General features: G+C 34.1%; 1 protein-coding gene across 2 annotated transcripts; it reads left to right on the top strand.

Annotated features, from left to right (window-relative positions):
• The first annotated feature begins 1,485 nt into the window (after nucleotides 1-1,485).
• LOC105172104 (pelargonidin 3-O-(6-caffeoylglucoside) 5-O-(6-O-malonylglucoside) 4'''-malonyltransferase-like) lies at nucleotides 1,486-3,220 on the top strand. Of its 2 annotated transcripts, none has more exons than XM_088885656.1 (2): nucleotides 1,486-1,615; nucleotides 1,701-3,220. In XM_088885656.1, exon 2 carries the CDS (start codon nucleotides 1,732-1,734, stop codon nucleotides 3,049-3,051), a length of 1,320 nt encoding a protein of 439 aa, XP_088741782.1. In that variant the 5' UTR covers nucleotides 1,486-1,615; nucleotides 1,701-1,731; the 3' UTR covers nucleotides 3,052-3,220. The 2 variants fall into 2 exon arrangements, with proteins under 2 accessions (XP_088741782.1, XP_088741784.1); XM_088885658.1 differs by having other exon boundaries at nucleotides 1,489-1,591.
• The last annotated feature ends 9,586 nt before the right edge of the window (nucleotides 3,221-12,806 follow it).

Below are 12,806 nucleotides of genomic sequence, written 5' to 3'. Positions count from 1 at the left end.
AGCTCACATGTTGGGACTCCGATTGTGACTTAATCCCATTAGCAAAGTCTAAGTTGGATTGGGCTTGAATTACTTCTTGCATTCTCTTCAACCTTTCTCTTGTCATTGGCCCGCTTCCAATGGTTAAATCTTGTCCATTGGATCTTGAATTTCTTTTACATGTTGGACGCCCTCGGTGTTCCTATCAGAAAACCCTCCTGTTATGAGAGCAGGTTAAAAGCCCTCCTGTGTTTTGTAAAACTCAACTCAATCGCCCCCTTTACGTTAAATCCAACTAACGGTGTTACTTTTTTAGAAAATAACCGTTATACCCTTATACAATATATATTATTTCTTATTTTAATAAACGTTATATCTTTTTTAATTAAATATTGATCGTTAGATGTAATCAATTAATCTCAATTGTTAGAATTTAAAAAAAATAAAGGTTCTAGATTCAACAATTATTTAACTTATATTATATATAGATAATTTAAAATTTAAAAAATATATTATTATATATTTAAAAAAACTAACTACCCCACCCCACCCCCTACCCCCACTGCGCCCTCACCACCCTACCACCATCTCCGTCGCTGGCGGTGCAGTTTCTTAAAATCATCCTATCTACGTAAATTTTTTATCAAATTGAGTGAGGCCGGTTTCGTTAGAATTGTCTTGTAGAGACGAGCTTGATGGTAGTGGTCTGAGACCGAGAATTGATCGGATGGCGATAAATCAACGGCAAACATGTTCGGCAGTCGTGGCTTGAGCTTAGTCTCTCCGATCGATGAAAACTCAAATTGAAGGTATGAAAATGTTCGTCTTGAAGAGAGGATTCAAATGATACCATTGACCATCGAAAACTCGTCCGGACGGCGCCGGAAACTTAGAAACAAGTTTTTGGTAAAAAAGGGGGAAAAATCGTTCAGTTTTTCTTTTTTTTTTTAATTTTTTAATTAATTTTAATTATATTAATTAAAATATATTCTAGTTAATTAAGAATATTTTAAATAATTATAATATTAAATATTTTAGTTAATTAAGAATAATAGTAATAATAATTATTTTAATTAAATATATATTTTAATTAATTAAAAATAATTTTAGATTGAATAAATTAACAATTATAAAATTGTTTAAATTTAGATATAATTTAATTTAATATTTATTTTTATAAAAAATGAAAAAATAAATAAAATAAAAAGGGCATTTTAGTAAAAAATGCCTAAGAAAAAAGTAAAAAACAATTAAAAAATATCCCCACATGCAGAAAGAGCGCGTATAATGCATTTTTCGTTAATTACTAACGAATGGGTGTTTATTATTGAGTATTACAAAACATAGAGGAGCTTTTAACCTATTCTCATAACAGAATGATTTTTTTTACAAATTTTTCAATACACATGGAATTTTATGCATTTTGCCCTTACATTGATTGAATTGCACAAAACTGATTGAGATAAGAAAAGTGGAGTTTAATGAAATTTAGTTCATGAAATGATAGGAATAATTGTTTGCCTGCCCTTCCCAGAATGCCTCTATATATCATCTTCTGACCCTCAATAGCCGCAGCAATCTTCCTTTTACCATTCTATAATTTCCATTGCAGGTCTCTTGCCCCTTCCTCTTCCGGGTATCCAATTTTTCAATTTGTTGTATACTAATACGAACATCAATCTGTGTTTTTGTTATCCTACTTATGGTTGAAATTAATGCAGGAAAAAACAGAGTTTCAAACAAGAAACAATCATGAAGGTCGATGTCATTAGCCGAAAGCTGATAAAGCCATGCAAGCCAACTCCCTCAGACCTCCGCACCCACAAGATATCTATAATAGACGAACTCAATCCATCAATGCATGTGATTCGCATCCTCTATTTTGAATCTGATCATGCTGTTAATGGCAAGCATATAATCTCCTTGGAAGAATCACTGTCCCAGGTTTTACCCCTTTTTTACCCATTGGCGGGACGATACAACAAGGAAAAACACTGTGTTGACTGCAACGATGAAGGTGCGGAGTTCTCAGTAGCAGAAGTCGACTGCTCACTCCACCAGTTCATTGGCGCTGAGGTGAAATCCGAGCAGATCAACCACCTCCTCCCACTAGAAATAGGTGCAACTGACGAGCCGACCGACCCAATGCTAGCAGTCCAGATCAACAAGTTCCAGTGCGGGGGCCTGGCTGTCAGCATATGCGCTTCACACAGGATTTTCGATTCATGCTCACTGGGCATATTACTGAAGGCCTGGGCCAACGCTTCTACGGATGGGGGATTGGTAATTTGTCCGGATTTCACTCTCCCTTCTATATACTTCCCGTCGGAGAACATGGCACCACTTCAATTTGAGGTGTCGAGAACTCGGGACAAAAGTATTGTGAGCAGGAGGTTTGTGTTCGACAAGAATGCCATATCAAAACTGCGGGAGAGCATAAGTACTGAATGGAAATCAACTGGAACCGAACGCCCGCCATCCAGGGTGGTAGTGGTTTCTACAATACTAACCCAGGCTCTTTTGCGTGCGGACAGGGCAAAACACGGGAAGTCGAGAGCCTCGCTGATTGCGCAGGCAATCAACGTCAGAGAACGGACTGTTCCGCCTGTGCCGAAGTATTCTTGTGGAACGTGGGTTTCCTTATCATACTTGGACTTCAACCCAAACCAAAGCAATGAAATGCAACAGAATTATCTTGGCATGGTTCTAAAGATGCGGGAGGCCATTGTTCAGGGAGTCAAAGACTGTGCAAGAATATTGAGAGACAGAGAGTTTGGAAAATGGGTTTTGGTTGATAGTTATTTCGATGCAGCTCAAAAGGCCTCGGGACCTGATTACAAGGTCATATGGGTGACTGATTGGTCTAAATTCGGAGAGTATGAACTTGATTTTGGATTCGGGAAACCCGTGTGGGTATGCTTGGCCGATGTGCCGCTTCGAGATCTTATCATTCTAATGAACACCAAAGACAACGATGGGATTGAAGCATGGGTTTATTTGCATGAGTCGGACATGGCGTATTTCGAACGGGATGAGGATCTTCGAATGCTTACAACACAGTCATCAGGCTAAAAGATCTGGACCAAAATTCCATCAGTCTTTGAAGTTCAATTTTCTTGGATGTCAATAAGCAGCTTATTACCGCAATAAGTTTACTTGATAAAAGGACTTCTCTATGAGATATTGCATGTTTCTAAGATTGGTCGTAATTGCTTTGTTTATTGAGTGAGTTTGATGATTATTTTGCAAACTTTTTAAAACACAAAGGTTTTATGCATATTTGCTAGGGTCTAACTTGTAGTCTTTAAAATGTTACCCCCTTAGTTACGGGTCAGTCTTTGCAATTTACCCTATCAAATAATGTCAAATCTCTTAATTAATCTCTCATTTTTACTTTTCATTTCACTTAACTCCTTTATCTTTTAAATGGTTCCTCATCTCTTAAATACATTGCAATAGTCTTTACCTTTTAAATAAATGTTACTATTGTTCTGGACCTTAAATTTTAACGAAATTTATAACCAAACAAAAACACAAATATAAATAAAGAAACAACCATCTTTCAGAAAACAAAAAAATTCAAATGTAATGAATAGTTTTATACCTTATAATGCAAAAATATAGCTAAAATTGGATATGTATCAATCTCATCAATCAATATATTTTTTGCCTTTATTTTAATAAGTTGTTTTTTCTTATTAAAATTTCTTATAATTTGTTTATTTTTTTTGTTATTTTCGGCCATCATATTGTGACGTCCGTAAAATTTTTCACATAATTGAGACTAACTGGTAATTATTTAAGAACTCAAATTTTATTATAAAGAAATTATAATACTTGAGGACAAATTATAATAATTAAGAAATTAGGTAGAATATAAATTACTAAAAAGATAAAATAAAATAAAATAAAATAAAATAAAAATAATATAAAATACTAATAAAAAAAAGAAGAGGGGTGAGCAGCATCACGCCATCCATCGCCTCATTTTAAAATAAACACATACATACACACACATTTTACGCCAAATTAACGCACACACAATCATATTCCAAACACACACACCGACGCAGACACATTGCGAAGAACAGAAGTACGGGATTTTGGATTTTAATTTATATAATTTATATATTTGTGTTATATAATTAGTCTGTTTATTAAATATAGTTTATATTGAGCGATATACTATTTAATCGGACATTTTACGATTTTGGCTACTCAAATTAGTATCGAAGTAAATATCACATTTGATATAAAAATGATATAGTTGGTTAATTAAATTATTAGATTTGTTAGATTTAATTATTATTATAGCTAATTTACACAATTCCATCGAATTATGATTAACCAAATACGTAACTCTATATATTATTTTTTAATTAAATTATATAGCAACGATAAATTGATAGAAAATTCATAAAAATATTTTGAAAATTATATTCAAGAAATATTATGTTATTAAAAAGGAAAAATGAGATTTTAGTGATAATCTAATTTAGGGATGTTATTAAAAACAATAGTTATAAATATATAAAGGGTTTGATTAAATAAACTCTTATTAGTTAGTTAATAAATCAAATATATACCTGAGAAACTTAGAAAGTGTAGTTATTTAAAAGAAATGGAACAGGGGTTTGGACTTTAAAATAAGTGAAATGTTAAAATATTGGTGGAAAATATACAAATATTATATAATATTGTATTTAAATTTATAATATTCTATGTATATTGATTATATGTATAATATTCTATTATAGGACGTGAAGCAAAGTAGAGGGTTGAGCAGTCCTTTGTGGAATCTAACAATTTTAGAATTTAAGGTAAGTATAGCTAATTGGATTTATATATATAATTATATGTGTAGTATTTTATATATATTGGGATTTCTTAGATGTGATCATGAACTTGAATTTATATTTATATACGTGGAATTTATATATTGGTTGTTTATATATTTACTTCTATTTGTTGGATTACCTTAATATCGGTGGAATTGCTACTATATGTCATATGTGCTTGTAATGAATGGACGTGAGAGTGGTATGATTATGTGATCGTATAATTGATTGTTGCATAAAATCGAATTGAGAAGTTATTACTGAGTAAGTAATTATTACAGAGAATAGAATGATGATCATAAATTGAAATAAAAGATGACGCTTACCTAATTGGGAACATAGTCAATAGTTTACGATAATGTGATTGATGATGATGTGATTGATGATGTAATATGAAAAAAGCTGGATACCATGGCGCGTAGGGTACCGGGGTATTCCAGATAGAGGGGAATATCCTGTGTTGTTACCTACATACTGGGGTGGTGTGGGGATACCATGCTTGTTGTAATGTCCTGTGCTGATACTGCTACACACTGGAGTAGAGAGTGTGGGGATATCATATACAATGAATATTCTATGCTATATATGATATGACGTTGATAAGATGATGATGGCCGGCAAAATCATTGGCCAATGTACTCCAATTAGAGTAAGTAGAACCTTAGTTAATAAGCGATAATGTCAGATATTATATTGTAGATTGATGTACAGTCGTGAGTATGCATTATTCCTCACATCTATTGTTGCTATAAGATGAATATTTGTTAATTGATGTGATTGCATTGTACGTGACTTGCACCCTATGTGTGTGTGTGTATATATATAGACTGGTTAGCTATATTTATTGAGTAGGCAGCTTATTCTTTGCCACATACTTTTCAGGGAATAGGTCACACTGACTAGCCACATTGGACTTTGAGCTGTGTCATTGTTCTTATTAGGTGGGTTAGCCATGACATCTGAAGTCGGAGTTTTGGTTGTTTGGTTGTTAAATATTCTAGTCTTTTATTGGGCTTGTGTTTAAAATTGTGGTACTATTTTCTTTTTAAGTTATGTATATGAGGACATCTTGTGAGGGTAAATATAAACTTTTGGTGGTATCTATTATCTTTTGTGATATATATATACATTATATTGATAAAATAGAATTTATTCTACGGGTTGAAAAGAAATTACTTATAGAATGAGTTCTAATTAAGGAAATGATGAAATAGTGATAATTAAACATAGTGAGTAGGGGGTGCTACATTGGGTGGTATAAAAGTAGGTCCACGTTTTTAGGGTAATAAGTTAATTGTGAGATGTGCCTAATGATTGAATTGTTTAATATAGGATGGCTTCTCAATGTACACGTGCTAACCTAGTAGTTAGCAGGGAAAAGTCAGCGGCGTCTGTAAAGGGCTCAGTGGCACCTGCAAGTGCAGGTGGGGTGGAGATAGGTCAAGGGGTGTTGGTGCTGAGGCTCTAATTCCTCTCAGTAGTGCTCTAATAGCAGAATTACCACTAGAGTATGCACAGATATTCCGAATGGCCTTTCAGGCCCAAGCACAAGCACAAGCACAATTACTTGCATAGGCAAGTGCATCCACTCTTGTTCCAGCACCAGTAGTTCCTACAATTGATCGTAATTATGAAAGTATCATAAAAATGTGAGCTACATAATTTCAGGGTACCCTAGATCCCGAGATTGCTGAGAGAATCGATTTAAGTACGTCGAAGATGTGATGAATTTAGTAAATTGCACTCTAGATAATTGACTCAAGTATGTTGCTTCTTTATTCGTGGGTGATGCCTTGATTTGGTGGAGGTCTGTAAAGAGGGTATATGAGCTAAGAGAAATAACTTGGGCTGAGTTTCAGAAAGAGTTTGATGATAAATATAGACCCAAGATGTACTGAGATAGGAAGAGGACGGAGTTTCAACATTTAGTACAAGGGGATGATCAAACGGTGGTAGAATATGAACTCCGTTATGTGGCACTAGCCAAATATGCACCAGAAGCAATAGCGACGCAGGAGGACCATTATTACCGTTTTGAGCAAGGGCTACGATCGGAAATCAAAAGACGCATCGCAGTTAGAACTACAAATTTTAAAACTCTTGTGAATCAACGGTCTGGGTGGAAGAAGCAATAATTGAGGACAAGAAGAAAGAAGAAGAGAAGAGCAAATCAATGTATACAAAAAGGCAATCGGGTAGGTTGACCAAGAGGGGAACCAACCACTCATTCTCAGCGAAAAGTGGAAACTTCACATGCGGTGGTCCCATTTTTCGAGGAAGTAGTAGACAGATGTTCGGTGGATCCATGGACTTTAACAGAGGCTCGTTCGAATGCAGTTCATTTGCTACGCCTTTTACTAGATCGGGAAGGGGAGCTGGACAGAGTTTTGGCCGAGGACCAGTTTTCCCTTTGAGTTGTTCTACCTTTAGAAGACAACATCAAGGGCCATGTTGGAGATGGGATGATATAGCTAAAACCTATTATCGTTGTGGAAGTAGAGGAGCAAGGAATTGTTCTAGTCAGAGTATAAGTGTGGTTGGAAGTGTTGCTAGAGAGACCCAGAGCCAAAGCAAACAATGAGAGTAGTGGCAGGGGAGCTGGGAGAGGAAGAGGTAGAGGAACTGACAACAGAGATAGTGGCCACACTATTGGTAGTATTATGAGGGAGACTGGAGTACAAGTTACTCAAGGGCAGACCCATGCAATGATAAATAACATAACTAGAGAGGAAGCCCTAGTACGAATGACGTGATATCAAGTACTATATTGTTATTTGACATTGAGGCTTATGTTTTGATTGATCCTGGCTCTATACATTCATATATTTCATCCAAACTTGCATGTAAAATACAGAGAGAGAATAGCCCGTTAGGATATAATTTGATGGTTTATTTGCCTGTGAGAGGGGTGTGGTAGTAAATAGTGTTAGGAAAGGGATCTTGGTGAGAATCGGAGATGTAAATTTACCTGTAGACCTTGTAGTGCTAGATTTGAAGGATTTTGATGTGATTTAGGGGATGGATTGGTTAGCACAACATAAAGCAATAGTTAACTGTTATAAAAAGAAAGTGATGATCGAATATTCCAACGATCGAAAGTAATATTTGTAGAGGATTGTCAGGTAGTAACATTTTGTGTAATATCAGTCATAGAGGCAAGACGATTGATGTTAGGAGGTTGTGAGGTGTATCTAGCCCATGTGGTAGATATCGAGAGGGTCAATTCCACATTGGAGGGAATCCCGGTAGTGAGACTTTCCTGAAGTATTTCTTGTACCAGGTTTGCCACCGCATAGAGAAGTGGATTTTTTCATAGAGATTCTCCCAAGAGTTGCCCCAATTTCTATTGCGCTGTACAGAATGGCCCTAGTGGAATTACAAGAGCTCAAAAAGCAAATCAAAAAATTGTTGGGGAAAAGGTTTATCAGGCCGTGGGGAGTATCAAGTGTTGTTTGTGAAGAAGAAAGATGGGAGTTTGAGGTTATAAGTCGATTACTGCCAATTAAATAGGGTAACAGTGAAGAATAAATATCCATTGTCAAGAATTGATGACCTGTTAGATCAGTTAAAAGGAGCTACAACATTTTATAAAATCAATTTGAGGTCTGGGTATTGCCAGGTGAGGATAGCAGAGAATGATATATCGAATACATCTTTCCGTACTCTTTATGGTCATTATAAGTTTTTGGTGATGCCCTTTGGATTAACAAATGCACCAGGGCCATTCATGGCGTTAATGAACCGTGCATTTCAGGAATATCTGGATCACTTTGTTATTATTTTTATAGATGACATCTTGGTATACTCGAAGAATAGAGAGAGTATGAGCAACATCTGAGGATAGTGTTATAGATTTTGAAAGAGAATGAGTTATATGTTAAGTTAACCAAATGCGAATTTTGGGTAACTCAGGTGGTTTTCCTTGGGCATGTAATATCTGGTAATAGGGTTATGCCTGACCCTTCAAAAGTAAAGGCTATTATGAAATGGAGAGTGCCAAAGAATGCCACTGAAGTCCAAAGTTTCTTAGGGTTGGCTGGACATTATAGGAGGTTTGTTGAGGGATTCTCTATAATTGCCGGTCCTCTGACCCAACTGTTGAGAAAGGGGGTAGAATTTTAGTGGACGGAACAATGCCAACAATGTTTTGATGAGTTGAAAAAAAAAATTGACCTCTACTCTAATTTTGGTGTTGTCGTCTGGTAGCGGTGGATATATAGTGTATATGGATACTTCTAAACAGGGTTTGGGATATGTGTTAATGCAAAACGAAAAGGTAATTGCTTACACATCCTGCCAATTGAGGAACCATAAGTTAAATCATCCCACACATGATTTAGAGTTAGTCGCGACTGTGCATACACTGAAGATCTGGAGACATTCTTTGTACGGAGAAAAATTTAAGATCCTTATTGACTATAAAAGTTTGAAATATATATTGACACAGAAGGAATTGAATTTGAGACAGAGAAGATGGATAAAACTGCTGAAGGATTATGATTGCATTATTGACTTCCATCTAGGGAAAGCAAACATGGTAGCAGATGCCTTGAGTGGAAAGAATTCAAGTATATTAGCCAATTTTGGGAGTCACAATCAAACATTACTACTGGAGATGAGGTTTATGAATACAAAACTGGAGGTTGACTAGGTAGCGGGTTTGTTAGTAGGTTTGCAACTTAAGCCAGACTTTATGGATCAAACGAAAGAAGCACAAACTCGAGATCCTTTCTTATTACGAATGCTTGAAAAGATAAGACAGGGTAAGAAACCAACGTTGTGTTTGGATTTGTGTTTTAGTTGTTTTGTTTTGTGTTTTGAAAATAGAGAGAGAAAAATAGAGATAAGTTAGTGTGTGTTGAAAGTAGATGATATGTTTGGATTTGTGTTTTGGGGTAATTTAAAATATTTTAAAATAAGTGGTGTAGGTTTGATGTTGGGATTTGGGAGACAAAAATCACTGTTCATTGTCAAATCATATATTTTTATATATAAATATGTATATATATAAATATTTTATGTTTAATGTTGTATTTTTGAGAGACAAAAATTACTGTTTATTGTCAAATCATGTCTGTTTTATATTATATATATATATATATATATTATATATGTAAAGTTGAAAACCAGAAAAATACGCAGATAAGGTGTAAAAACACAAAAACAAACATTCGGTATATTTTATCTTATCTCGAAAAACGCAAAGAGTGGAATCCAAACAAAGCCCAAATTTTTGGATAAGAGTTGATAGGGTGATAGTGAATGGGGAACGAGTTTGTATGCTTGATATAGATAGGTTAGGAGAAGAGATTTTGCGAGAAGCTCATGATACACCATATATGATGCACCCTGGTACCACAAAAATGTATCGAAACTTAAAACCTTACTATTGGTCGCAGACAATGAAGAAGGATGCTGCTGAATTTGTTGCTAAGTGTATGACATGTCAGCAAGTAAAAGCAGAACATCAGGCACCAGCAGGTAAGCTTCGACCTCTATCAATACCAGAATGGAAGTGGGAGAAGATCACTATGAAATTTTTCATGGGGTCGCCACGTACATTCAGAAAGCACAACGCTATATGGGTAATTGTGGATAGATTGACGAAATCTGCTCATTTCTTGCCGATACGAATAACTAATTCTCTAGATAAGTTAGTTGGGTTATACATTTTCGATATAGTGAGATTACATAGAATGCCTGTATCTATTGTGCCAGATAGAGATTCTCGATTCACCTCACACTTTTGGGAAAGTTTACAAAGGACGTTAAACACAAAATTACATTTCAATACTGCATTTCATCCTCAAACAAATTAATGGGTAGTCAGAAAGAACGATTCAAACCCTAGAAGATGTGATGAGAGCTTGTACAATGGAGTTTAAGGACAATTGTGATGATCATCTACCTCTAACGGAGTTTGCATATAATAACAGTTTCCGCACTAATATTGGTATGGCTCCATATGAAGCTTTTGTATGGAAAGAGGTGTCTCAATTCGATTTGTTGGGATATAGAAGGAATAAGACAATTGGAAGGTCCTGAATGATTCAGGAAACAGTAGAAAAGATACAAGTAGTTAAGAAGTGTTTGAAGGCAGCACAAGATCGATTAAAAAGTTACTTTGATAAACACCTAAGGGAGATGGAGTGTGAAGTAGGTGATAAGGTTTTCCTAGAGATGTCTTCTTGGAGGAAAATCTTGAGGTTTGGCAGGCAAGGGAAGTTGAGTCTGAGATATATTGGACCATATGAAATTATTGAAAGAATCGGACCACTAGTATATCGACTACCATTACCAACGGAGTTGTCACAAATACATGATGTTTTCCATATTTCGATGCTACGACGATATCGGTTTGATCCTAGCCATATTATTCGTCAGTCGGAGATAGAGATTTCTGAGGAGTTGACATATGTGGAGGAGCCAGCAGAAATTTTGGATAGAAATATAAGAAAATTGAGAAATAAGTAGATACCGATGGTTAAGTGAGATGGAGCCATCATTTCCGATAGAGGCGACTTGGAAGGTTAAGGAGCATATGAGAGAGAAGTATCCCTATTTATTCCATTGAACGGGTAAGGTAGTTAAATTTAGAGGACGAAATTTTGATTAGGGAGGGGGGAATTACGACATCCGTAGAAATTTTCACATAATTGAGAGACTAACTGATAATTATTTAAGAATTTAAATTTTATTATAAATAAATTATACATTAAAATTGAGATATAATAAAATTCGAACGGATTAAATTGGAGTTCGTTATACTATTTGAGGACAAATTATATTAATTAAGAAATTAGATAGAATGTAATGATAATTATTAAAAAAGTAAAATAAAATAAAATATAAAAAATATAGAATAATAGTAAAAAAGGAAAAGGGGTGAGCTGCATCATGCCACCCCCCGCCTCATTTTAAAATAAACACACACACACATTTTACACAAATTAACACACACGCACAATCATATTCCAAACACACACACCCACGCACACACATTGCGGAGAAAAGAGGTACGAGATTTTGGATTTGAATTTATAATAATTTATATAATTATATTATTTAATTAGTTCATTTATTAAAAATAATTTATATTGAGCGATATACTATTTAATCAGAGTATTTTAGAATTTTGACTATTTAAATTAATGTCGAGGTAAATATCACATTTGATATAAAAATAATATAGTTGGTTAATTAAATTATTAGATTTGTTCGATTTAATTATTATTATAGAAAATTTATGCAATTCCATCGGAATGATTAACAATATATGAAATTCTATGTATTGTTGTTTAGTTAAATTATATAGCAACGATAAATTGATAAAAAATTCATAAAAATATTTTGAAAATTATATTTAAGAAATATTATATTATTAAAGAGGGAAAATAGGTTTTAATGATAATTTAATTATAAATATATAAGAGGTTTGATTAAATAAACTCTTATAAGGTAGTAATAAATTAAATATATACCTAGGAAGCTAATTAGAAAGTGTAGTTATTTCAAAGAAACGGAACAGGGGTTTGGTGGAAATATTGGTGGAAATATTGGTGGAAATATTCAAATATCATATAATATTTTATTTAGAGTTTATAATATTCTATATATATTGATTATACGTATAATATTTTATTATAGGACGTGACGACGAAGTATAGGGTTGAGCAGTCCCTTGTGAAATCGAAGAATTTAGGAATTTAAGGTAAGTATAGCTAATTGGATTTATATATAATTATATGTGTAGTATTGTATATATATTGATTTCTTAGATGTGATCATGAACTTGAATTTATATTTATATACATGGATTTTGTATATTGGTTGTTTATATATTTACTTCCGGACTATTTGTTGGATTACCTTAATATCAGTAGAATTGCTACTATGTGTTATATGTGCTTGTAATAAATGGACGTGAGAGTGGTATGATTATGTGATCGTATAATTGATTGTTGCATAAAATCGAATTGAGAAGTTATT

Source organism: Sesamum indicum, linkage group LG10, assembly GCF_026168435.1.
Source record: "Sesamum indicum cultivar Baizhima isolate 11 linkage group LG10, ASM2616843v1, whole genome shotgun sequence".
Lineage (NCBI taxonomy): Eukaryota > Viridiplantae > Streptophyta > Magnoliopsida > Lamiales > Pedaliaceae > Sesamum > Sesamum indicum.
The sequence above is the reverse complement of the archived record's forward strand: the minus strand, read 5'-3'. Positions and strand labels throughout refer to the sequence as shown.